The 27,331-nt window shown below is 38.4% G+C and overlaps 1 protein-coding gene across 1 annotated transcript; it reads left to right on the plus strand.

The window, feature by feature from the left end:
• The first annotated feature begins 9,771 nt into the window (after positions 1-9,771).
• Positions 9,772-10,664, plus strand: LOC128737895 (uncharacterized). The gene is made up of 2 exons (XM_053832642.1): positions 9,772-10,372; positions 10,429-10,664. The coding sequence occupies exons 1-2, from the start codon at positions 9,845-9,847 to the stop codon at positions 10,624-10,626; spliced, it is 726 nt and encodes a 241-aa protein (XP_053688617.1). The 5' UTR covers positions 9,772-9,844; the 3' UTR covers positions 10,627-10,664.
• Positions 10,665-27,331: the final 16,667 nt, after the last annotated feature.

Below are 27,331 nucleotides of genomic sequence, written 5' to 3' on the forward strand. Positions count from 1 at the left end.
GCATGTCATTTCTATACGACATTTTGTATGAATGGTCAGCTCCCGTACGAAAATGTTTGCTTATTAACATGAACGTATTCGGACTTATCTTGACACTTACAAGAGATAGGCACTGTCGATACAGAAACAGTACAGAGCGATAGTATTCGTTAAGAGTCTAACATGGCATTGCATGCTGCTAAATGTATAGAAAAAGTGTAACCGTTTCGGTCCCTGATGGTGACAAATATAACCTCCAACCATACAGATAACCAAATAAAACACCTTGCTCTGTAAGTGTTGTGGAGGTTTCAGGTCAGTGATGGTCAAACTGCTGGCCTTAGAAATGATTCGTGCAACTCGCGGATTGCTTTCGGTGATGACGAAGGAAAATTGTAGATTAAATTGTTTAAGCAATCGCACTCGTTTTTAACCAGGTCGATTAGTGGCAATGTTTAGATAGTTATTCCAAGCTCTTTGTTTTCTTCATTGCCTGCTGGCGTTACCTGTCAAATCAGCCTTTTTAGGCCCTCGAGGTTTCTTCGCTTTACACTGCGGGTTTGGTCCCATTAACGATCGAGCCTATCCTGTTCCCACCCCACGTTGCCTCCAGCTGTACATAGAACGCTTTCCTCTTATCGTCGGTGTTTTACTTTCGGGTCAGAGTGTAAAAGAAACACGTCTATACTGTTTCATGTGCTTTTATTCAACTGCCGTTACAATTGCACTACAGACAAGGTATGGGTAAAAACAACCCAGATAACACAAAATCGTAATAGAAAGTTCACATTAGGGTAGATGCTCCAGTAGTTGTGGTAGTACCAGTAGTGGTGGAAACGCGAATTTTATCATAATTTTGGCGAATTTCGAGATAATTTCAATTGTCTATTGTTAAATATATATTAGTTAACCGTTTTATCTAAGATACACAGTTAAAATTAAAGATGTTGGTGCAAAATTACAGATTCCTTTTGAGCAGACCAATAAAGTGCAACTGCTTAAGAAATTCGTAACAATCCATAACATTTTAACAAGCCTACGCTGTTATCCACCTGCTGCCATGCTCACTGCAAGCGTTACTAAGGGCGGTAAACAAAATTCCACTATTATAGGCAAATTTTCCACTATTAAAGGAACATTACCACTACTTTAGGAGCACAGACTAATGTCACGAAAAACAATATTTTAGATATATAAACCAGCAGAATGGTATAAGTTTTTTATGTATTTAAAGCCAACATTATGGTGCAGCATATTATCATGTAGTTCAATTGGAAACTGATAAATTGAGCGTTCAAATTGTCTTTAAACACTATCCCTTGACATAATCCCTCCATTACTGGAGCATCTACCCTAGATCGTTTTCATGTCAATTTCACATTGGAATTGTATAATGGTTAGAGTATGTCAAATCGAAGTGAACAATAAGTTGTTTTGCAGTCGTGCGTGTCTTCATATACAATTCATGACTGTGAATTATAAAGCAGTATAGACGATTGCAATATTTGATTATATCTTAATCATATATTCAGGAGTATTTAGTTGCGTGTTATAAAAACTACGCAAAATAGAATTACAAATAATTGTCGAAATTTTCGCACGTATATCGCCTCCACTTTGGTACATATATGTTCTTATATGGCGTGAAATATAACTTTTTCGTTCAGATATGATTTCGTATATCTCAGTTGCAATCGAGATATACAAACCAAATGGTTTACTGTGAAGGTATATGTAACTACCCAGTAAACCATTTGGTTTGTATATCTCGTTTGCAACTGAGGTATACGAAATCATATCTGAACGAAAAAGTTATATTTCACGCCATATAAGAACATATATGTACCAAAGTGGAGGCGATATACGTGCGAAAATTTTGACAACTATTTGTAATTCTATTTTGCGCAGTTTTTATAACACGCAACTAAATACTCCTGAATATATGATTAAGATATAATCAAATATTGCAATTGTCTATCCTGCTTTATAATTCACAGTCATGAATTGTATATGAAGTCACGCACAACTGCAAAACAACTTATTGTTCACTTCGATTTGACATACTCTAATCATTATACAATTCCAATGTGAAATGAACATGAAAACGATTTAATGTGAACTTTCTATTACGATTTTGTGTTATCTGGGTATAAACAAGGTACTGCAAAGTAATAATATAACAGTCGGGCCCACCTTCGTGAGGCACGTTAATGATGGTGTACTTGAAGAAATGACCTTTTACTCTCCACATAGGGGAACTGTGGGTAAGACGAACAGGTTAAGAAGAACAGCTAATATAATACAGAGAATTTATGATTTATAAAACCTAAATACAGTTTACTTCAGTTCAACATATTGTTTTCAAAAGAAGCTAGTGAAATATTTAACAAAAAATGGTTTTCAATGTGTATTTTGAGTTTTAAAAATGGTCCGAAAAAGTGAACTTTTTTAGTGATGCGGGTGTAACGGACAATGTGTGGGGGTAAGATGGACAGGTATTGTGAATCGCCCCAACTGAGCGCATATTATTATTTTTGACCCTTAACAAATTGAATACGTAAAATATGGTGGTGTAGCGTGCAAAAAATGAAGGGGGCAGTCCACCCCCTCCCACTAGAGGCAGCCAATAGAAAGTTGATTGGCAGCGGCAATATGAACAAGCATTCCAAAAACTGTTTCATGCCTGGCCGCTGCTAATTTGTTTGAAGTTCACGTTTGCCGGTTAAATTTTCATTTATTTGCTTGAGATATCACTAAGAAGCAAAATCAACAATTTTAATATAATATGTTCACTGACCATCTTACCCCCAGATAACACAAAATCGTAATAGAAAGTTCACATTAAATCGTTTTCATGTTCATTTCACATTGGAATTGTATAATGATTAGAGTATGTCAAATCGAAGTGAACAATAAGTTGTTTTGCAGTTGTGCGTGTCTTCATATACAATTCATGACTGTGAATTATAAAGCAGGATAGACAATTGCAATATTTGATTATATCTTAATCATATATTCAGGAGTATTTAGTTGCGTGTTATAAAAACTGCGCAAAATAGCATTACAAATAGTTGTCAAAATTTTCGCACGTATATCGCCTCCACTTTGGTACATATATGTTCTTATGTGGCGTGAAATATAACTTTTTCGTTCAGATATGATTTCGTATACCTCAGTTGCAAACGAGATATACAAACCAAATGGTTTACTGGGCCCACACTAGCAGTTGTCCATTTCACCCCATCATTATACATTTTTTTAAAGCGTTCACAATTTTTCATACGCAAATGAAATTATGTATTATTTCAATGCAGACGTTACTTGAAAAGGTATTAAATCGAAGTACTTCATGCTATGGGCAACATTTTGGAATTAAACCACTCAAAAAGCTTAATTCCGATGGAAAAAAAGTTACATCCAAAAGCAGAATCATGTCCAATTTTTAGTTTTTTTGTGGTTTATCAAAATTGGAAAGTTTTAAATGATGATTGAAACGTTCAGACATCATGAGATAGCAAGATGGTTGGATGTCCATCAAAACATTTATGTATTTTAATGCTTAACTGGTAGAATCAACCACCTGTCCGTCTTACCCACCCTGTTCGTCTTACCCACAGTTCCCCTACAAACCAAATGGTTTACTGGGCCCACACTAGCAGTTGTCCATTTCACCCCATCATTATACATTTTTTTAAAGCGTTCACAATTTTTCATACGCAAATGAAATTATGTATTATTTCAATGCAGACGTTACTTGAAAAGGTATTAAATCAAAGTACTTCATGCTATGGGCAACATTTTGGAATTAAACCACTCAAAAAGCTTAATTCCGATGGAAAAAAAGTTACATCCAAAAGCAGAATCATGTCCAATTTTTAGTTTTTTTGTGGTTTATCAAAATTGGAAAGTTTTAAATGATGATTGAAACGTTCAGACATCATGAGATAGCAAGATGGTTGGATGCCCATCAAAACATTTATGTATTTTAATGCTTAACTGGTAGAATCAACCACCTGTCCTTCTTACCCACCCTGTTCGTCTTACCCACAGTTCCCCTACACATACTTTCGTTGATCGCCTTCTAATTCATCACGCGATCCTGCATTCAGCCTAAGTGCCTATCAATCAAAACCCAGCTCGTGGATTGCTCTAGCGCTCTGCTAAAATTGGACCTTGCCGCCACGGATCCTCTACACCTTCCTACCAGTACGACAGATCTCCTGCAGTGCCACGATGTCGAAGTTTCGCCGTTCTAACTGATCGAGCAAAATCGGCGAAATCCAGCGATCTGTAGTTCCAGGTTCCAAGCTTCATTCCATTTCATGCCTTTGTTTTGTCACTTTTGGTCATGCCGAATGTTCTGAGCAGGGATGCCACATAAAATTCTGTGTTTTATGTTGGAAAAAACTGACAATCTGTACGGCGAGGAAAAATTTCTGTGCAAAAATCTGTCCAATGCAAAACAATGAGAGTGAAAGAGATAGAGAGCCATTTTGCCGACTATTTCCGTCTCTTTCACTCTCATGTAAAAGCTCAAAAATCTGTTTAATCTGTGTAATTTGGCAAAAATCTGTATTCTATGCATACAGATTCTGTACAGGTGATTTCTTTCAAATATCTGTTAAACACAGAATAATCTGTGTATGTGGCAACCCTGGTTCTGAGTCGAATTTTCTTGATTTTTTGTAGTAAGGTGTTTGTTTAAGTAAACCGTTTGGTTTGTATATTTCGATTGCAACTGAGATATTCGAAAGCATATCTGAACGGAAAAGTTATATTTCACGCCATATAAGAACATATATGTACCAAAGTGGAGGCGATATACGTGCGAAAATTTTGACACCTATTTGTAATTCTATTTTGCGTTGTTTTTATAACACGCAACTAAATACTCCTGAATATATGATTAAGATATAATCAAATATTGCAATCGTCTACACTGCTTTACACTTCACAGTCATGAATTGTATATGAAGACACACACGACTGCAAAACAACTTATTGTTCACTTCGGTTTGACATACTCTAATCATTATACAATTCCAATGTGAAATTGACATGAAAACAATTTAATGTGAACTTTCTATTACGATTTTGTGTTATCTGGGACGCCAGAGTAGGTTGCTATAAATTTAGCAATTTGTTTGAGTTTTGGTGCGAAAATTTGAAATGATCGTATTTATTGACGATGGAATGAGGCCTCAGTGTGACGTCTGTTAGTCTATTGTTGTAGCTTATTCACCCAGATAACACAAAATCGTAATAGAAAGTTCACATTAAATCGTTTTCATGTCAATTTCACATTGGAATTGTATAATGATTAGAGAATGTTAAATCGAAGTAAACAATAAGTTGTTTTGCAGTCGTGCGTGTCTTCATATACAATTCATGACTGTGAATTATAAAGCAGGATAGGCAATTGCAATATTTGATTATATCTTAATCATATATTCAGGAGTATTTAGTTGTGTGTTATAAAAACTGCGTAAAATAGAATTACAAATAGTTGTCAAAATTTTCGCACGTATATCGCCTCCACTTTGGTACATATATGTTCTTATATGGCGTGAAATATAACTTTTTCGTTCAGATATGATTTCGTATACCTCAGTTGCAATCGAGATATACAAACCAAATGGTTTACTGGGCAACTATTGTATAGCTAGAACTAATAGAATATAAAACAACCGCTTGATAAGCTGCTATACAACAAAAATGTTCCTTGAGCACGGTCCCGCTACCAAGTCTCGTGATGAGGTTGCCATTTTAGGTGTAGTGTCGAAACAACACATTTCTTGATACAGCCGTCCGCTCCGGATTAGACACTATCGTGAGCCGCTCCTAACCTGGAGCACAACCGCACACTTGGTTGTAGGGATGCCAAGTCTGAAAATTACAAAAACCGGCCGGTTGTCCCGCCTTCAAAAATATGCGAAGGGGAGGGGGGGTGTCAGGTCGCTGTGGCACTTTTGTATTAATAGCATAGTAGAGGATTTGCCTGGAATGTGTAGTGTAGTCTAGTCGCCGGTAGCATGTAACCGGCATAGAGAGAAAGTGGAAGTCGTTTGACAGTTTCCCGTGTAAATGGGATGAGAAGTCAGTGGAGACGAACGGCAGGACATCATAGTTACAACCACACCGAACATTGAATGGGCTATTGAAGGTAGTAACAACCTGTTTCTGGCGCTAGTGGACAATTTAATGTATGCTACCGCCAGAAGCAACGTATTGTCTCTACAAAACTAGCTATCTTCAATGATCCACTGCGCTCAGGATTACTAATAAATTTATCAGAAAATTTAAAAAATCAGGAAAAAAGTACAAATCCGGCTTCATATGTCGGCAAACCGGACTTTTTGCCGGATTGACCGGCCGCCGGTTTTGCAAGTGAAAAACCGGTCGGGCCGGCCAAAACCGGCTACTTGGTAACCCTACTTGATTGAGGAATCGTCAAGCCACTAAGAGCCGCTCCTGACATGGAAATAGACGCTTAAGGCTTAACCACAAACCAGAAAACTTAAATTTTAATTTTGCGGTTGTATCGCGGTTCTCTCCTGAGCGCGTTACCACCGCCGCAGCAGGATGATTTATTATAAGCGCCGCAATATTATTAGGAGGAAATTTACAAAAATGAATTTACAACTTTGTTTGGGTTTTTTATTACGGACATGTGGTACTGACTTTTCCGTCGATTTTGTAGCTTTTTCATATAAAAATGCAATGAAGAAAGATGGAAATCAGTTTTGGATTCAGCACTTCGAAAAACGTAGAATCCACCTAAAATATCTCATGCATCTGAAGAAAAAAAATATTTTTTGCAAACCTGTGTAATTTTTTAGATATGATTTCTCAGACGTAATTTTCATGATATTGCTGATTGCAAGAAAAATTGTACCATCCAAAGTGCGATATCGCTCATAAAAGTGCTATTTTACTTTAAATCGTTTCGGTATCTTCGGCGCACTTCTTCGTTACATTCCAAGCAATCAGTGCGCCGAAGAGACCGAAGCGACTTAAGCTAAAATAGCACTTTTAAGAGCGATTTTGCACTTATGGATTGGAAAATTTTTCTTGCAATTAGCAATAATGAATACGTTTTTTTTAAATTGAGTACTGTATCAAAAAGGGACATCGAATGGAGTGTAAAAGCTATCGAGGAATTACATTGCTCAATTCTGCCTACAAGGTGCTTTCCCGTATCCTGTTCTGCAGACTGAGACCGTTAGCGGAGTCCTTCGGCGGCGAGTACCAAGCTGGTTTTCGTGAGGGTCGCTCCACGACGGATCAGATGTTTACCCTGCGCCAGTTGCTAGACAAGTTCCGGGAATACAACTTGCAGACACACCATCTGTTTGTGGACTTTAAAGCGGCGTACGATTTAGTTAAACGAAATGAGCTGTGGCAGATAATGCCAGAACATGGTTTTCCGACGAAGCTAGTTACGCTGATTCATGCGACGCTGGACGGATCCAAATCATGCGTTAGAATAGCGGGTGAGACCTCAGCTGCTTTCGTGACGTTGGATGGACTGAAGCAAGGGGCTGCACTCTCTAACCTGCTATTCAACATTGCCATAATGCACCTTTTACGAAGAACAAACGTGGAAAGGAATAGAACTATCATCACGAAATCTCACATGCTTCTTGGATTTGCGGATGACGTCGATATCATCGGAATCAACCGTAGAGCAGTGGAAGAGGCCTTCAGGCCTTTTAAAAGGGAAGCTGCGAGATTGGGACTTACCATTAATACCGCCAAAACGAAGTACATGGTTGCTAGTAGGGAACGTGGGAGCTCAAGTGGTGTTGGTGCCGAGGTGGAGTTAGATGGGGAACGATATGAAGTAGTAGAGGAATTTATATACCTTGGTACACTCGTGACATGTGACAACGATGTAAGCCGCGAAGTGAAACGACGAGTTGCAGCTGCGAATCTGGCTTTCTACGGATTACATAGCCAGCTGAAGTCCCGCAGTTTGCAAATTCGCACAAAACTGGCGCTCTACAGAACACTAATCCTCCCGGTGGCCCTTTATGGACACGAATCATGGACGCTAAAGGAAGCTGATCGGCGAGTGCTTGGGGTTTTCAAGCGTAAAATTCTGCGATCTATACTTGGTGGCAAAATGAAAATGGAAAATGCTGATATAGTGAAGGTAGTGCAATGTGGCAGACTGCGGTGGGCTGGACACGTGACCAGAATGCCCGATGAAAGAGTAGCCAAAACTATTTTCAGCAGAGAACCAGGAAGAGGCCGTAGACCCCGAGGCAGACCCCGCCCCCGGTGGGTGTGTGCTGTCGAAGACGATGCTGGTGTTCGTGGGGATTGGAGAACGGCAGCCCAGGACCGACGGTACTGGAGAACCATAATTCGTTCGGCGCAGGATCGGTAACGGACCGTTGCCACTAAAGTAAAGTAAGTACTGTATCAAAATGGTTTCAATATCCATTACAGACTATCCGGCTTTTTACGAGCCATAGACATAGAGCTTGCTAATTTGCGGTTGTGTTGGTGGTTTGTTTTCCCCTAGTTTGAAAAACGTCATGGAAAAACCAACAGCAGCAGCAACAAATCGCGTGTACGTATACGCGGCATAGTGTGTGTACGGTAGCTGTCATCAATCTCAATAATGGCGGACATGTTCGTAATATTTGAATCGCATTTTTGACATTTCCCTAATACATCGCACGTTTCCTTTCCGCGCGTTCACGGTAAAACTAAAGGAATGTACGGAAAGAAAACGTGCGATGTATTAGAGAAATGTCAAAAATGCTGTTCAAATATTATGAACAGAGATGCCAGAAGTGAAGACATGTCTTCATTTTGAAAACATTTTTGTTACAAAAAAGTGAAATGTCTTCACTTGAAGCTTCACCATGCAATTTAAATGGGCGGAAAGCCGAAAGCAGACAAATGAAGACATTTTTCCTTGATTCGTGAAGACTTTTCAAAAAATCACCTGGCATCTCTGATTATGAACACGTTCGCCATTGCGGCTCGTAAAAACCTGGATAGATTACATAGGTGACGAGGCACTCAAAATCCGCTAAATTTTGAATGAAAACCGACAGTTACCTTTATTTGTGATGGTAGTCTCCGTTTTGATTCAAAGTTTAGCGGTTTTTGAGTGCCTTGTCGCCTCTGTAATCTACAGCCTCTGTAGGATTAAACTGTCCTCCATTATAGCTCATAAAAAGCTCGACATAGCTATCTTGGTCTACAGAGTTTGACAGTACCCCCATTAAGTTGGACTCCTCACTATTATACCCCAAACAACAATGGCCGTCGCATTGATTTTCTATGAAGTGATTTCCCACCCAGTGTTTTTGACGTTTCAGTTTCAGTCACAGAAAAATGGCGACGTGCGTAGGGGTTGTGGATATCAGAAAAGTTCAAACATTTTATTTACCTAAAAAAATAATTGATAGATACCCACACTCCACCGCGTATACGTATCACCTATATCACCTACCTATATGCGATTGGTTTTTATCCAAAAACATTTCCAGTAGCGAAATTGTTTCCCGCTGCCAACCAACCACCAACACAGTCGTATACAACAGTAATTTTTATGCTTGTGTATATGATGACGCGTCGTCACTCTACTAATATGGCACTTTAACAAAATTATGGCAGTATATGATATCTATCCGTGTCATCCACTCGCACTTGACATGACAGCGTTGACAGTATAGTCAATTCCATTTCCAATAAGAATCTTTGTATGTAAACATCAGACATCAGACATCAGTGCTCAGTCTAATCGTTGGGTTTGAGTATTTACGGTATTTACAGATTATAGGTGAATAAGTTGATTAATAATAAGTTTTAATAGATAATATTCGCCTCACATATTTCGGTAAGCATGTCTGAATATTCGACACCAGCAAGAGCCGAAAACGATTCCGATAGCAACCGGGTGGACACAACTACGGGAGAACCAAACGTTAAATCATGCCAGAATACAAACAATCGCTACTTTAGACGGCATTTGAATGCAGCTTTCGATACATTCGGATCGCAACGACCAGAGAAGATTTTAGGTGCTCATTATGTCGAAAAGCACGATAAAAGTGAAGTGAAGCAGTATGTGAATGAGTTTTCCACAAAATCAGAAGAATGTGTTTACGAGAAGATGCGGAATAGCACCGAGTTCGTTCAGGTAACCAATTGGAGCGAGCTGATGCTTTCGGCCGGGCTAAAAGAAACGTGTAATCACGAGCTTGCTCTGACGATGAAGATGATTGCTCTTTCGGAACAGTTTCCGGAACCGAAGAATGCCAACGGAGTGGATTTCAAAGTGCTCTACATGAATTTGTCCAACATGATGCTGGGATGTCCAATTCAAGAAATGAACTCTGCTACAGCTAAAGTATTGAAGGATACGTACGAGGTAGGTAGACAATGGTGAAGTATTTCGTGAAAATGTTATTTTGAGCTATTTTCCAGGAAACCCTATCGCAGATTAAGCAATCCGACAATAGCAGTAATGTGAATCTTTTACGTGAATGCATGTCGAACATGGCCGCACCTAGGGAATCGCCTTCGGATTGTTTGTCTAATGAAACATTGGCTGCTTATTTTGCCGATACTAACCTTAATCCGTTTCAAATACCATTTAAGAAATTGTTTTACGTTTCCAAATAAACTTTTCTGTTGGTTGCTAAAGAGAGGTAAGACTGAATAAAACGTGTTTAAATGTCATGGTGTCTGCAGTTTTATATTTCCGACTTAAGCTTAAATAGTTAACCACTTTTACAGTACAATTCGGGTTTTTGTTTTCACAATACTTTTATTCCGGTTTACCGATAAAGAAGAGTGTCTTGATTAGCGTATTGTTCGCGTACATTAAGTTGCTCTTTTGCTTCTCGATCTCGGAGGCGACAAATGTATGATGGGTCCGTTTTTCACCCATGCAACGACGCAACTACAGCCAACGGAACGTTTCGCTGCAAAATACCTTTATTTCCGTACTCTAGTTTGGAATGTTATGCTATTGCAAAGCACGATTTTTTACATCTAGATTTTGTTTGTTTTGCTGTCCAGTACATTTCAGTGGAGTTTCATGAAAATACTTTGTTGTTTTTAGCGTAAATTGCGAAAACGAAGATGAGCTTCTGTTTCTTTGGTGTGCTAGAGATTATCTAATATAAAATGTGTGGATCCTATGTATTGCCTTTCTTTTACAAAATAGACTATGGTTGTAAATATGAATATGTAGCTTTTAACAATGATAAATGCTATGATTAATTAACACCGATGTTGTAGTTAGCAAAGGAAATATTCATTGTAGCGAATGTTGCATTTTTGAGTTAGAAGCTACCAAGTGTGGATTAAAAATGCAGGTTTTTTTGTGAAAAAAAATATGCGCGAATATTAAAGGCTTTTCGCAATGGATATAATCTGCATTAGGATTTTAAAGCGTTCATAATTTTCTCAATCCTGTTCGACTCTGTTTTATTGTATGTTTCTCGTTTATTAATTTTGCATTCATTATTCTGCCTGTCTTTTACGAGTATCTCAACAGAAAGGAAAGTGTCTAACCAATGCTTTATCACAGCCTGGAAACAAGTTTCTATCTATCTACAGACTATTATAGGATCCATTTGTTTCTCTATAAAGGGGAGAAGATTGAAATAGGGTTGATTTGTACCTGTATATCACGGTATCAACCTTATCATCATTCTCATCGCACGGCAGTTGTGTAACGGATATATAAATGGACACAATGGGACACATGTTGCCTGACGAATATTACATTTTTGTTAGGATTCTACTTTACGTTAGATGTATAGAAAATCTATGTGGATTGTCAGTTGGTTTCGATTCCTATCTAATGTTAACATACGATACGCAAAAGTCAAACAGTAACACAGTTAAGGTGTGTTGAGTGTGGAACTACACGTTTGGTTGAATATTGAAATGTTCAAATTTTTTCTATTGGTAGTTTTTATTTGTAAAGGGCGTGATATTTGTTGCTTGTTTAGCGATTAATAGTACAGCAAGTAAACGTCAAGTAGGTAGTATCGTGATTGTGACGTGCAGCTTAAATCTACATCTCTTACGAGATCAGTTTACAAAGTTAATGTGACACACCAAACGATTGCAGAGATTGTTGTTCATTTCCCTATTTGTTGCTGATAGTCTAAAATCCATTGTATAAACCTCATTTCACCTCGTATTATTTTTCAATTCAATGAAAACACATTGCTGAAATTGCGTCAAAATATATAACATCGCAATTATAAAAAGTCTAATTGCTAAATAGTTATGATGTTTCTTTGCGTTTTACATATATTTAAAATCCTTTTGATCGCTTCTTTCTTATAAATTCTTCTTATAACGGTTTTGGTTTGATAACAACGGAAAGTTGTTAATTCAATGTTTTTTTTTGTAGAATTTTTAATACACTCTATTTGAGCAAATAATAGCATTCATAGGGAACGAAGATGGGGTAGAAAAAAAATTTTCAGGCAATTTTCTTAGATCAACTGCTACGATATGTGAGCCAAAGGTGGTGATTGTCATTGTGGTATACAGCGGTCATCTTTTTTCGATGGCCCGTAGTCACGTGGTAAGCTCTCCGATTTTTTTTTGTTTCCGTTTCCGTTATGTGCAACACCGATTTATTCAACTCCTTTTGAATGTTGGATTTGACCAAGTTTATGTTTTCACTCCGTTACAACTCTTTCGCGTTTCTCGTTAATGCTTATTAAAAATTAGAATAAACTACGCTGTGTTTTGATTGACAGAAACATTTTTGATTTTTTGTTCTGATGCGAAATTTGGGATTTAAGTGCGTTTCTTAAAAAAACATCCATTGATATATACATGTACACTCACACTTATTTACTGGTATTGTATCGGGCCTTCTTTCGGTTTAGAGAATTAATGCTAAATTACTGCTGATGTAACCGTAATCACCACCCTAAAGATAAATAATGACATCGCTTGAATATTGAGTGTTTTCAATTATTTTTTCCATTGGTCCAATTGTTCTAAAATATCTGTTTGTTATCGTTGGAGTGGCGACCGCTTACCGATTTCTGTTTAACCGATGTTGGTACCGGTTTTGTTAACAAATTTGTCAATTTGTTTTGCGAGAATCTGGAGTTATGTTAGTGATGTTATTGAGATTGCAAGAAGTTTTATAACTATAAATTGACGTTTTGTTTTTGTCTATCGCTACTTCTTAAATTTTATTTTCGCAAGGAGGAATGATTGATGGTTTATTACAGATTATTGTTTAGAATTTATCTTCTGCTCCAAGTTTCTATTCTTTCACTCCTTGTGATTTTGTATTTTCTGGTTCATTAGCGGGTCAGTTAGCAGGTTTTTAATTTCTGTGAAATTAGAAGCGAACCAGATTAATCCTAATACAATGAAAAAGATAGAATAAAGCCAAAAGGTCCCATAATTGCAATAGCTCCCAACGTAGAGGGATTCAATTTTGGTAAATTATTTTTAAGCATCAAGCAATGCTAGTTGCTACTCCAATGGAACGAGATAGTAGATGGGGACCTTTCTCCAACAATCTGAACAAAGCTCCTTCAATTATTTAAAGCATAAATTTGAGCAATGAAAGAAAAATTTAAATAAAAATAAAAATGTATAAAAACTTTTGCGTGCATGTGCAAAGCTTTTTGCAATAATAAAGGATTGTGCTAAATTACCCTAATAGTTGCGAATACAACAGAATATGTATGAAACAATTAAATGAAAAATCTGTATTCAGAACAAAATGATTAATTATTGGCCCTATATTTTTAATCATTCTGTTCTTCTAAGCCTTTTTTCGTGACTTCGAAGAAAAATTATTTGTTTTTTGTTTTCCGAACTTTTTATTGGCCTAAAAAAAGAAACTTTCATCTAAAGATCTGAATTATGATTAGAAAGTTAAATAGTTGTAATGAGATAAATAATTATATCCTCATCAAGTTTAAAACTCTTAAGGGCCAAACAAAATGGTGCGTCCATGCATCCGTCAGCGTCAATTTGACAGTTAACCTAAGAGAAAAATTGCTTCGGGTCACTACTAACGGGTAGCAACTAAAATTTTGGATTTTTTTCGGGGACTCTATGCACAACAACAAACGAGCTCAGAGAGAAATGAGGTTGTGTATGTATTAGCTCTTTGTGTCCTCTTTCTGCCAGTATTTTTTGTTTTGTTTATGCTTACCAAGTTTTGCTCAAAATGGCGCCAAAACAAGAAGCATTTCTTAAGCGCGTTGTACACTTCTACGATTTACTCAAAGATCTCGGCAAAAAGTATATGGTACAACATTTTAAAAGCGAAAATGTTATGGCTTCGACTATTTACCACATCCTAAGATCCCCAACAACTACTCTCAAGCAAGGTAGAGGCAGACCATTCAAAATTGTGGACGCAGAAGGATTTCGTTCTCTTTCTCGTATCTTCAACAACAAGGATTCCGTGAGCCAACTGGGTGCCGCAAAAAAGTTCAACTGCTCCCACCTGCAAAACATTGAAAAGAGTCATATTTCGACGCTGAAATTCCAATGCCGCAGGTTGATAAAAAATTATTCCGGAAAATGCTTTGTTTTGGACGACGAAAGTTGCTTCCCTGTTTCGAAGACGCGCATTCCCGGAAATCAAAAACATCATGCACATGGGCAATACTAAAGTATCATCGCATTATGCCAAAAAAACAATCGTTTCTGAATACTCATTCGATACCATTTGTACCCAAAAACCACAACATGTCAAATCAGTCGATGTCTCCCAATCGAAGATTTCTTCGGGATTTTGAGCTCCTTGGTGTACAAAAATAACAGGAGAGCCACGAATTACAAACAGTTAATTGGTAGAAGATGCTTTCGCAAGAGATGCTTTCGCAAATTTGACATGACGGCCGTACAACGCTCATGTTCCGACGTCAAACGGAAGCTACCCCGAACAGCCGATTACGGACCGTTTCTAAATGTTCACTTTTTTTTTTGTCACCAATCGACAATGTATCTGTAATTTCAGTAAATTAGATTTTCTTCAAGTTTCTTTGTCTTTTTTGATAGCTTGAGAAAAAAAATTCCAACATTTTAGCTGCCACCCGTTATGCAATCCATCGGAGAATTACTTGATTGGTTGGTATGCCTCGAATACCTTATTTGCAGTGTAGGCAATTATCTCATTTGTAGAATTTTACAAGTAAATGTTTATCTTGCTGCAGATTCTGAATAAATTTCGGGAATTCAATTTGCACATGCATTACCAGGATATAGCTTTCAAAGCAGCGTATGATTGGGTTGAGCGAAACGGATAGAGGAATAGTGGGACACAACTTTAAATTAGCAACGCTTTGAAATGTGTCCCATTTTAACTCCTGACTGATTAAAGTTACCCTAGAAAAAGTGATATACTACGTACGTGTTTTAGGGGCACATCCGTGTCCCTTACTCCTTTCGAAACGCGCAAAGGTTTACGGAATAGGGATACACTGTCTTGTTGTTATTTAACAACACCATTGAAGGTGTGATCCAGCGGGCGGGTGTCGAAACATGGGCAGCCGTCTTCAGCAAAAATAGCCAACTCCTAGCCTTTGCAGATGACTTTGACATCATTACTAGAAACTTTGCGACGGCGGAAGTAATCAACGTCTTATTAGTCGGAGGGTCGGAGGGTTCAGCAGAAATTCAATGCGTCAAAATTCTAATATATGATTGGAAGGGGCTCCAGGGAAAACAAATTCTGCCTCCCGTAGACAGTGATGGCGATGAACTCGAAGTACATAGTTGATGAGTTCATATATTTGGGATATCACCCAAATACAATACAGTAATACGAGCAAGGAGGTTCAACGACCCATTCAAGCTGGAAGGCGGGCCCTCCCTTTGTAAGACGTTTCGATCAAGGAGTTTACAGATGATATATGTACGTGTACGAGCCATATTTGAACGGTGTTGCGGACTACTTCTTGCGGATTACAGCCAGAAAGCGCAAAGTGGCGGCGGAGGCGTATGAACCATGAGTTACAGGCGCTACTTCGCAAGGATGCCGGACGACTGTGCACCAAATTTGTTCTCTTCAAGAACCAGACCTGTCAGCCGCCTTTGATAAGCTCAGTAACGTAATCGCACTCGCTAAATTGGAAAGACGTGGGATAAACGGAGATCCAGTATATTCTGTGACATATCAGGTATTCCGCAGGGTAGTCATCTCGGACCGCTCATATTACTGCACTATTTCAACGACGTGAATCTCTTGCTTGAAGGAGCACGACATATGCCGATGCACTCCACTCCAACACCAGCTGATTGTCTTCGCTAATTGGTGTTCCTTAAACAGAATAGTTGTAAATCCCTTCATTGCTAGTGACGCTGTACGAATTAATTTTGGAATCATTTGCTTTTAATTTTAATATTTTGCACGTATTCGGGGAAAGCTCTTTTTGCTGTCATGAAGCATTTCAGTTTGTTTAGCACAGAAAATTGAATTATTCGCAACAGTTAACAGTTCGATACGAGGTTTTCTATAAGTGCAAGCAACCTAAAAAATCTCTCGTCGGCAGTGGAGTTGTCTGATTTCATCCCTTTGTTCTGCCGGACAGGCGGGTCCAGTAAGTAAGTTAGCAGCAATATTATCTGTTCATTTTTAAGGTTTAGGAGGTACTAGATTGTTTAGAGAGTATGTTGTCCTTAGGATAAAAATGGAAAGATCAAGTTAAAAATGGAATAAAAAATGAAAGTGCGTTATGGCCTTCCAAGGGTCTCTTGAAATACAATTAACATGGACAAAAATTATGTTTGATAAATAGCCATATAGCCTATAGCCAAATCACTTGACATATTTTACGCTATACTCGCCATAAAATACAAGCAAATTTATATTTACATGGTTTGGTAACACTTTTTCGAAGGCCAATGGGTACCGTTTGCGTTAGTAAGAAAATATCACACAAAGTATTTGAGCTTTGTACATTGACGCAATAGCATCTCAAAGTTGAAAGCTGGACTGAATTTGCGGAATAATTCTGGGCTGACTTGGGTTAATCTTAATCTAAAAATATCAATAAGTGTAATGTTTCCGACAAGCTTTTAACCGCATGACGGCATCCGAGTATGATTCAACAATTTAATTGATATTTATTTGGTTCAGTGAAGATCAATAAAACACGTTCCTTGCAGATATAGTATGAATTCCGTTTGAACAATTTATCAGATTGTTCAAAACAAATACCATTCCTTTCCGTACGGATGCAACACTGAGAGCAATGCATGTCAGTCGGTTACTATCATATAAAGGATAACATATTCCAAAGGATTATCGGTTTGAGTCAGAGAAGATTATATTTGCAGGTTATGATTTGAGCCTACAGACTTTTATCAATGGCATTCGATACAATAATCTAGACCGCAAAATGTTCATTGACTTGGAACGATTCAGAAAGCTCCGTAAGCAAAGATTTCTGTTGCATAACAATTTGTTCTACTTTCGAGATTAAATTAATAAAGGAAACTATCAAGGCATTGCTGACAAAGACTGCACCTATAACAAAAAAACTCTGCTTTTAAGTATTATACTGAACCAAATATATGGTTCAAAGAAGGATTGGAGTTTTTGAACCAGTGATAAGCAGAAACTTTTGAAGTTATCTGATTTTGTCATTAGTGTTCAAAAGTAATCAAGTGTCTATATATGTTCACACTACATAAATTCAAAATTCAAATCAAACTATTACCATACAGAGATCCTGTCCACCGTTTTATGTGGGAGCAATAATTTGCTAGAACGATTGGCTTGTTTTCAATTTCAAAATAATTGGCTGCAGGCGGTACAACTCAACTCAACTCAAAAGTTTCATTGACATTGTATTTTTTTATACTGATATAGGCACCAATTGATGCACTGATAAACGACTACTGAACATTGTATTGATAGAGTTATTCGCGCTCTCAACTGTGCGAAATGAATTATTATTTTTCTGTGCATTCATGCATCAACAACAGAAAAAAAATTGCCATCATCGTTGCACAGTCGAGTTCACCTCGATAAATTGTAGCAATCGTAGAGTTTGTACAATTAAATAATGTTCTGTATCTGTTAGAATGAGGAGCTCTTAAAAAGTATGCATTTTGAACACTTTTACAAAAAGGCAATTCACCGAGAATCGGATAAAGATAGTTTATACTGCCTCGACAAATTCGTATCATAAGTTGGTTGGTTGCTAGCCAAAACTTTTTCGTGGTCGTATGATTCTTTTTAACCTTTTCAATTTACTCCTCTTAGATTTTTAACATAGGACTACATCTTAGACGACGTAGGTATTGTGGTATTTCATTGATTCAAAAAATATGAACGCTACGAAAAGCTGAACCTAATCATTCTGAGCGCCTCTAATTTAGCGATTTTTGAGCAATTTACAACACCTTTCTTTACATCAATCGATCGGAAAATCTTCCACGCAATAACTCCAATAAAGAAGACCATGATGCATGATTACCTATTGGATTTTAAAGAAAATCTGGCAAACAATATTTTTTTTCATCATGGTAATTTTTATTTACAGTCGACAGAGAGAACGGTACAAGAAAGTAAATGAAACAAAGATGTTGATAGCAACTGGCGAGGCTTGAAGGGAAAAGAACGTTAAATTAGATAATGGGGGGTCATTGAAGCAACGCTTATTAAGTTTGTATAATGTTTCTCTAACTAGGGTTTCTCTTTCTGGTAAATTGGGGATCCGCGGATCGAACCAAGCTATAATGGGAGCCAATTTTAACCGGATTTGAAACCAATTTTTCCCTTAAGCCTTGTGGATCGCAGATATTGATGAACCTTTGAATCACAGCGGATTGCAAAATTTTATTAAACGGGGTAACTTGCAATAAGCAATATTTTTTGGAAATTGAACGAATTTAATGATTTGTATGAGTTTCTTTTGACTAGAATATGCAAATGATAATCCGACTTGCAATTTTTAATGCTGTCGGGACAACGGAGAGGATCCGACTACCCTTCAGACCACCCCATCGACATCTCTATATCGAGCTGCAGTGAACGTCAGCGACAGCATGTCCTGGGCTCAAAATTTGACAGCGGGCCCAAATCAGACTGCTGGCAGTTGAGTGAAATGCAGTACTGACATGCTATCTCATTTTCGCACACACGAGATGTTGGCGGCGAAAACATGGTTGCCTGCCGATGGGGTGCTTCAGACTCATGACAGCTCGCGGATGCAGTAATCGTGTTCTATACTCTATCAGCTTCGGCATCTCTATTGCACCAACTTCTACCAACCGTACAGCGTAACATGCTCACAGCACAAAAAACGTCACGACAAATTAAAACGTATTGAACGTGTGGCAGCAAGAGTTAAAATCTGGTTAAAATTAGTTAAAATTAAAATATATACGGCTACGAAGTCTGGAAACACTTTGAACACTAAAATGTGAGTTTTAAATTAATTATATTATATTCTTTAAAATGATTGAAAAGATTATTACAGCTTTAAGCAATTTACATTGTTGCGCTAAAAGATTGTGTTTTTTCTAACCTCGCCGTGAAAGAAAGTTCCACGACAAATGCTCTTGCTATGAATTTACGCATAAATGTCCTATGTCACGTTGGTGAAAATCATAAATATAATCATCATCATAATCATCATAAATATAAGAGGCTTATGTCTGTCGCCAAAACGAGGGGCGCGATATGTATTTTCGTGGTAATAATCGCCCACATTAAGCAAAGACTCAAACCAATCACAGCAGATTACATTCAAGACGAGCAAAAGTAAAGTAGTTGCACTTCATAGAGTTACATAGCGTTAGCGTTACACAGCGTATTTCCAATTTGCTCTCAATTAGACGCAAGGTGACGCGCCGGGTTTACAGCTAATAATTTATGAGCCCCGTAACGCAAATTACCAATTAAACTTTTTATATCATTCATGCAGTTGACATTTCGTGTCTGGGTTCGATAGAGCTGCCTTCTTAAGGGATCATTCACATATTACGTAACGCATTTACGGAAACGGGAGTTGTGTAACAACGCATTACACGTTGTAAATCCGCTATGCAAAATCGCGTCACGAAGTGGAGCGGGGGAGTTAAAAATCATCGATATCTTGGTTACGTAATATATGAATGTACATTACGTTACGAGTGATCGTAATTAGACACTATCATATTGCTGGTCGATTTCTCTCAGTGAGGATATTTTCTTTTTGGCCTCTTCTATGGCCTTTTTCTGTATATCCAGAGAAAAACTGGCTTATTTCCGACTTGCCGAAAGTATCTTACACTCTTCAAGTGTGTTTTAGTATTGCTTGATGCAAAATTAAACGATAATTCGCCTCGTGAAGTTAACGGAACACAGCTTTTTATATCTACTAGCTGTTGCAAGTTACCCCGTTTAAGTACTCGCTTTACGAATAATGTGGTAACAAGCAGGATATAAAAAAATAGTCATCGTAAATCAATTATATTGTTTCCTTATTATTGACTGACCCGATAAACTTCGTATTGCCACAAATTAAACTGTGTTGTACATAAATCGTGAATCTCGGATGATCTTTGTCCCAATCTTGAGTTTTGCAAGTTTCTGGGGAGTTCATGGGTGTTTTAATATACAAATTTTCCTCACAGTAAAGTAGAAAACAACTGCGCCCATTGCTTAGCCTGATAAAATAAAGCGGATAGCATTTAAATATTCGCCATCATTACAAACCATTTCGCCGAATACCATTTTGCGGAACACCAATTCTCGGTTGACCATAACGCGGAATATAGAGTTTCGCAGAATACCATTTCGCGAAAAACCTTACGCGGGATGTACCATTTCACGGAAAATCTTTTCGTAGAAAGTACTATTTCGCAGGGGTGACCCAACTGAAGGAAAGTAATAGAGGTCAGTAGATCTAGGAAAATAAATAAACCTAGATAGAGGTTGCCGGCAACACCCGCGGCTTGTGGCCGTCTCGCGCTAAATTATCTAATGTTACATTTGATAGTTTTTGGTGGTCTTATTATTAATTTATGTTTTATGAAAGAGTCTACAATTTCTCGAGTTCGATTAGTTTTTGAGTTACGCAAAAATTTCTGTTTTACTTGTATGAGAGTCCTTATCCCCCTACCACAGGGGTGAGGGGTCTCAAACCATCATTAAAAAAAATCCTGCCTCCAAAACTCCCCACATGCCAAATTTGGTTTCATTTGCTTGATTACTTCTCGAGTTATGAGGAAATTAGTATTTCATTTATATGGGAGCCCTCCCTTCTAAAAAGGTAAGGGGTCCTAATTCATCATAGAAAAAATTCATGCCTCCAAAAACACCTACATGCCAAATATGGTTCCATTTGATTAATTAGTTCTCGAGTTTTGAGGAAATTTGTATTTCATTTGTATAGGAGCCCCCCTCCTAAAGTGGGGAGAGGTTTCAATTCACCATAGAAAAAATTCTTGTCTCCAAAAACACCCACTTGTCAAATTTTGTTCCATTTGCTTGATTAGTTCTCGAGTTATGCAGAAATTTGTGTTTCATTTGTATGGGATCCCCCCCTCTTAGTGAGGAGAGGGGTCTCTAACCATCCTAAGAACCTTCCTTGGCCCCAAAAACCCCTATATGCAAATTTTCACGCCGATCGGTTTAGTAGTTTTCGATTCTATAAAGAACATTCGGGCAGACAGACAGAAATCCATTTTTATAGGCATAGATTTGTATGGGAGCGCCCCCTCTTAGTGGGGGTTAGATACATAACAGTATCTAAGGCTACTTTGAATTGTTAACAACAAGATTTTATGACTGAGATAGATTAAAAATTGAAGTAACAGGTAAATATATACAATAAATTAAATCGATATAGCGTTGTTGCATGTTACCCCACTGTTGCAAGTTACCCCGTTTGACGGTATCGTAGAACGGATTTTAAGGCTGATTTTGAAGCTTTAGGTCAAAATTGGAAAAATTACCAAAATGGCGGCAATTATTCCAAGAGAAAGGTGTTTTTTCGTCAAAAACTGCCAAGTAAGAGCTCATAAAAAATTGAAAAATTGAGATATCAAAAACGGCTACGTAACAATTTAGATAATTCATTTTTACATGCTGAAAAAAATTTTCAGCCAAATCGGTCCACTAGATTCTGGGATACACGTACCGCCAGCTCAAGAAACATGGTTTCGGGAACAACGCCTTCAAGGCTTCGTATTTGGTATACTTCGAATTTGTCTCTAGCAGAAGTATTCGCTTTTGGCAGTATGGTACAGTAGTAGTTTGTCAATCAAAAACATGGGAACACGAAAGTAGTGTTACCTTAGAAAATGATGATAAAAGCATTTTACTGCATGACAATGCTCGAACTCATGCTGCAAAAATCGTGCAAAAATATTTGTATTTGTAAGTCCAAATGAGATATCGTATTACATCCAGTGGTGTATTCTCCTGATATTGTCCTTCTGTTGTTTCGACGGATACATTTTTGTGCATATTTTTTTATCAAAAGGATAAATTGTTTCGCCTAAAATTTTTTACTAAATTTAAAGAATAAATAAATAAATAAATAAATAAAATTAAACAGACAAACATCTCGTTGTATTGTAAATAAGGATTTTGCATTAGCAGTCCCAACAAATCCGGCCTCATCGTACATCGTTGTGAGAGCTATCGCAAACTGGTAGGAATCGAAAAATTAATGAAGCTCTTTCGCCTAGCGTTCATTGGCTGAAACATTATAACGCATGGTTCACGGCCTGCGTGATAGTTGTACGTGCGTACCTTCAAGGAGTGCGATTACGCATTTTTGTTTCGGATTGTACGACACTTTTTAATTGTTGCCTTTGTCTATTACATAAATACGGCTTAGATTTGTTCAATATCTCGATTTTGCACAATATATAAACAACTATTAATAGTCTGTGTATGTTGTTGGGTTCCTGCCCGTACAGTAATGTGACTGATTCTCTGATAAAATCTGCTATTAAAATATTACGCTTTCTGTCAACATTGAACATTGATCTGTTTGATTGTTTTCAACTTGCTACTTAAAATAAAGACTGTTTGATTGACCGTTGTCTATTTATTGTTGTTTCTCTTTTATTATTATGTTTTTAGGAAAGCAGCTTGCTTATGAGATGTGAAGTTGGATCTTTTTCGGTTTGTTTTGACGGTAGGGGGCAACAGAATTTTGTTTACCGAACGCCCAAATAAATACTTACAAATTTAATCCACCATTCTCTTCTGTTAAAATGTTTGTCAACTGTTTTAAGTCAATTAAAAGCCATGCCACCAAAAAGGATGCAAAGTCGTATTAAATTTTTTGGATACTTAGTAATTTTAGCAAAGTAGAAAAGTATAAATTGATTTATGAAACCGATTCTCCGCCAATAACGTTAGTTTATCGATTATATTCGATTGTTATATGTACCTGCACTGTAAGAGCGCGGTGGTGGTTGGGAATTGAGCTGGTAAATTTCAACGTTTAGCACATCCTCCGACGGGTGACTTCCTGGAAGTACTTCCCAGTGTGCCCGGGAAGCTAATTGAAGTAGTAGCAGTGGTGGTAGTTGATGTGAATAGCAATAGCGACGCTCGAGGTGGCTTCGTGGGCTGATTGAGGGAGGTTAGGCTACCACTGGCACTATTACTCCTACTATTGGATAGTGGTTGCACTGCTATCACCGGGGATGCTAAGCCAGGAGCGGCAGGTGCAGTGCTCACACTGATGCTATTGCTACTGGTTGCAGTGATTTGTGGCGGTGATGGTGCTGTTCCTGGCGCTGTCATTGGACAGCCGAATCTATCTTTGGTCATTAGTGTGTACAATTGCCGCTGGAAAATGTACAAAGTAGTGATATGATGGCAATAATGATGAATAAAAGCTGAAATCTGCGCATTTGGAGGCGATTCATTACATGGCATGAAGTTATAATACACATGCAAAATAATAACCAAAAGCATAGAACCAAGCAAAATAAATTTATTGTTTTTCTAATGCGTGCAAACTTGAATGTTATGTTGTAAAAAATTGTAGAACAAACCTGCGATGGATTTCAAGAAAAAACTTGGGTAAGCTGACTTCTATATATATTGCAGTATTAGTAATTAGTGTATTTTTTTGATACTGTTTTATTGTATTCACTTCTAGGAAACCAGTAGCCCAACAGGAAGTTTCAAAATGCTTCAGCTGAACAGCATTACTATGGCAGATTATTATTACCGCACAGATCCAGTAAATTGATTTAATTACCTGCCGGCCACAGGCGCTCGGATGTCATCGGAATCAAATGTTTTTCCTGTTTCAAATTAATAATCGTGAAATATCCATTCCCTAGGGTGCGCATTTGACACTGAGTTGATCAATCAACCGGCCATCAATTAAAATGCATCATCATAACCAATCAGAATAATTTAATTTGGTTGGGGGATCAATAAAAAGTAAAAAAAGCTGCAGGGGCAAATATAAATGACCGTCTATGGTTCGAAAAATTGCTACTGGCTGTTTGATTTGTCATATTTAGTGATTTTTTTTCCTAGAAAATGATTTAATTGCACGAAAACGCTTTAAAATGCAGTGTTTGATTGGAATTAACAGTGTAAGCTACAGAATATTTGTTTCGGGTGATTTGATGCCTTACACTGCAATGATTTCCTATAACCGTACCGGAGATTTTCTAATATACTTCTTTGATTAAGTTGGCAGACAACTTAAAAATGGCAAGAAAGAAGTGTTTCAAGTCAGAAAGAAATAGGAATGATTGCAGATTATAAGTAGTAAAGTGTCATAATTCCAGAAATTGGATGCATTGGATTGGATTGGATGCTCAATAGCCAATAGATTTGTGGGACGATATCAGGCCGGCTTCATGGAGGGTCGGTTTACAACGGACCAAATTTTCACCCTGCGGCAGATCCTCCAGAAGTGCCGCGAATTCCGAGTCCCCATGCATCACTTGTTCATTAATTTCAAAGCCGCATATGATAGTGTAAGCCGACAACAGGTATGACAAATTTTGGAAGAAAATGATTTTCTGGGTAAGCTTACTAGACTCATCAAGGCTGCGATTTTTTTTTGTATGCCAGAAGGGCATTGGGTTAAAAGGCCACTGCGACAGTCTTAATGATCGTCTTTTGTGGCAGGCCCCGATTGCTGTACACAGTTTACGGCTCGCTCATACCCATTGATGGAGTTGAGCGGAATAGTTGTAATCCTGTGCCCCAATTCGGTACTACATGGTTTATAAAGCCAATGACCGTTTTGGGATTTAGGCTCCATACCTGATATGGAGTAAGAAGGAAACTTCCTAAGAAGTTGTGCCTTGATAATGTAAGAGCTCCGCAATAGCAGAGCAGATGCGTTGAACTTTCAGGTTCAGAGTTACAAAAGCGGCAGGTGTCAGATGATACCTTGCCGATATTCTTTAAATGATAAAGAGCGTGGCTGTGTCCTGTTAGGAGTCCCGTGATCGTGCGTAGTTCACTACGAGTTAAATGGAGTAGTTTTTTAGCTACTGCAGGGTTTGGGTAGATAAACTGTTTAGCTTGTCTACAACCCTGTGTTTGATTCCAACGGGATACTATTTCTAGCTTTTCCCATGTCATCAATTCGCCTTTTACGGCGGATGTGGAGGTGCCCAGAAACGGTTCAGGACCAATAAATTGCTGAGCTGATCCTTGTCTTGCCAGGTTATCAGCAAATTCATTGCCCTCGATGCCGCAGTGACCGGGCACCCAAAGTAATAAAACTTTGTTTTGGCGGGAGAGTTCCCTCAATGCTGTGCTGCACTCCCAAACTAATTTGGACACGCATTTGGCGGACTTGAGAGCCAGTAGTGCTGCTTGGCTGTCCGTGAAGATACCGATTTTGGCATGCCTGTACTTTCGTTTCAAGCGTATTGTCGCACAGATGTATATCGCATATACTTCTGCTTGAAAAACGGTGGGCCACTTTCCTAATGAGATAGTTTCCCTGATGCCGGGTCCGTAGACTCCGGAGCCTGTGCAGGCCCCCATTTTTGAACCATCTGTAAAAAAACAGATAGTTCCAGATGGAAGATCTGGCCCTCCATTATTCCACATTGAGCGATCTGTTTCAATCACCTCATATGGAACGTCCATATTGGGCCTGGCTTCCATGCAGTCAGAGACTGAAGTTACTAAGGGTGTCAGATTGAATTCCCGAAGTATGCGAAGATGACCGATTTGGTCACCTTCGAGTATGCTTTTACTCCTTTGCAACCGTAGTGCGCCGAGCTCTGCTTCCTTCTTCACATGAAGATGCAAAGGCAGTAAGCATAGCATTGCCTCCATGGCTGCAGTAGGTGTTATACGCATGGCACTGGTAACTGTAAGGCAGGCCAGGCGCTGAACTTTGTTTAGTTTGGCTTGGGCTGTCACCTCATTCACCTTTGGCCACCATACGACTGCAGCATAGGTTATCCTAGGCCGTGCAATAGTAGTATATGACCAAAAGGCTAGTTGAGGTTTCAATCCCCAGGTTTTGCCAAACAGTGAGCTGCATGCCCAGATAGCCGAAGTTGCTTTCTTAACAGCATAATCTAGGTGGGCGGCCTAGTTCAGTTTTTTATCGAGAATTATTCCGAGGTGTTTGACTTCATTACTGAAGCCCAGTCTGACACCATTCAGTATAGGCGGAGTAATGGTATGTTTCCTTCGCCTAGTGAATGGTATAACGACTGTTTTGGTGGGATTTACATTAAATCCCTCTTGTGAGCACCATAACATGGTGGTGTTTAGAGCTCCTTGCAAGCGACTTGACAGTACTGCGTCAAACTTTCCTCTGACGATAAGTACAACGTCGTCGGCGTAAGCAATGCTCTCATAACCAAGCTGTTATAGCTTGTGAAGGAGTGCGTCGGCCACCAGTGACCAGAGCAGGGGGGAAAGAACTCCTCCCTGTGGACATCCTTTGATCACCGAAATCGTGACCGACGTATCTCCCAATGATGCTGTAATTTGTCTGCTCGAGAGCATTGCTTGAATCCAGCTCATTGTAGTGTGGTCGATTCTCTTTTGACAGAGAGCCGTATTAATTGACGCAAAGGACGTGTTATCGAAAGCGCCTTCAATATCAAGAAAAGCACAAAGTGCCGTCTCTTGATATTTGAGCGATTTCTCAATTAACGTCACTAAGCAGTGCAGTGCGGTTTCCGTAGGTTTACCGTGTTGGTATGCATGTTGATTTACATGTAACGGAGAGTTTTTTAAAAACTCATTGCGGATATAGTTATCCGTGATTTTCTCCATCAGCTTAAGAAGCGTTGAAGTCAGACTTATCGGTCTGATAGCCTTAGGCATGGTTTTGTCTTTTTTGCCAGCCTTAGGTATGAACACCACCCTTACTTTCCGCCAATTCTCTGGGATATGGCTGCGATGGATGGAATC

Source organism: Sabethes cyaneus, chromosome 2 (assembly GCF_943734655.1).
Source record: "Sabethes cyaneus chromosome 2, idSabCyanKW18_F2, whole genome shotgun sequence".
In the NCBI taxonomy this organism is placed as follows: Eukaryota; Metazoa; Arthropoda; class Insecta; order Diptera; family Culicidae; genus Sabethes; species Sabethes cyaneus.

What these genes read in the sequence shown, in the direction of transcription:
- LOC128737895 (XM_053832642.1), top strand. Translation starts at nt 9,845, where the DNA reads ATGTCTGAATATTCGACACCAGCAAGAGCCGAAAACGATTCCGATAGC. An exon ending in TATTGAAGGATACGTACGAG is followed by an intron (nt 10,373 to 10,428) that starts GTAGGTAGACAA and finishes GCTATTTTCCAG; the next exon opens with GAAACCCTATCGCAGATTAA.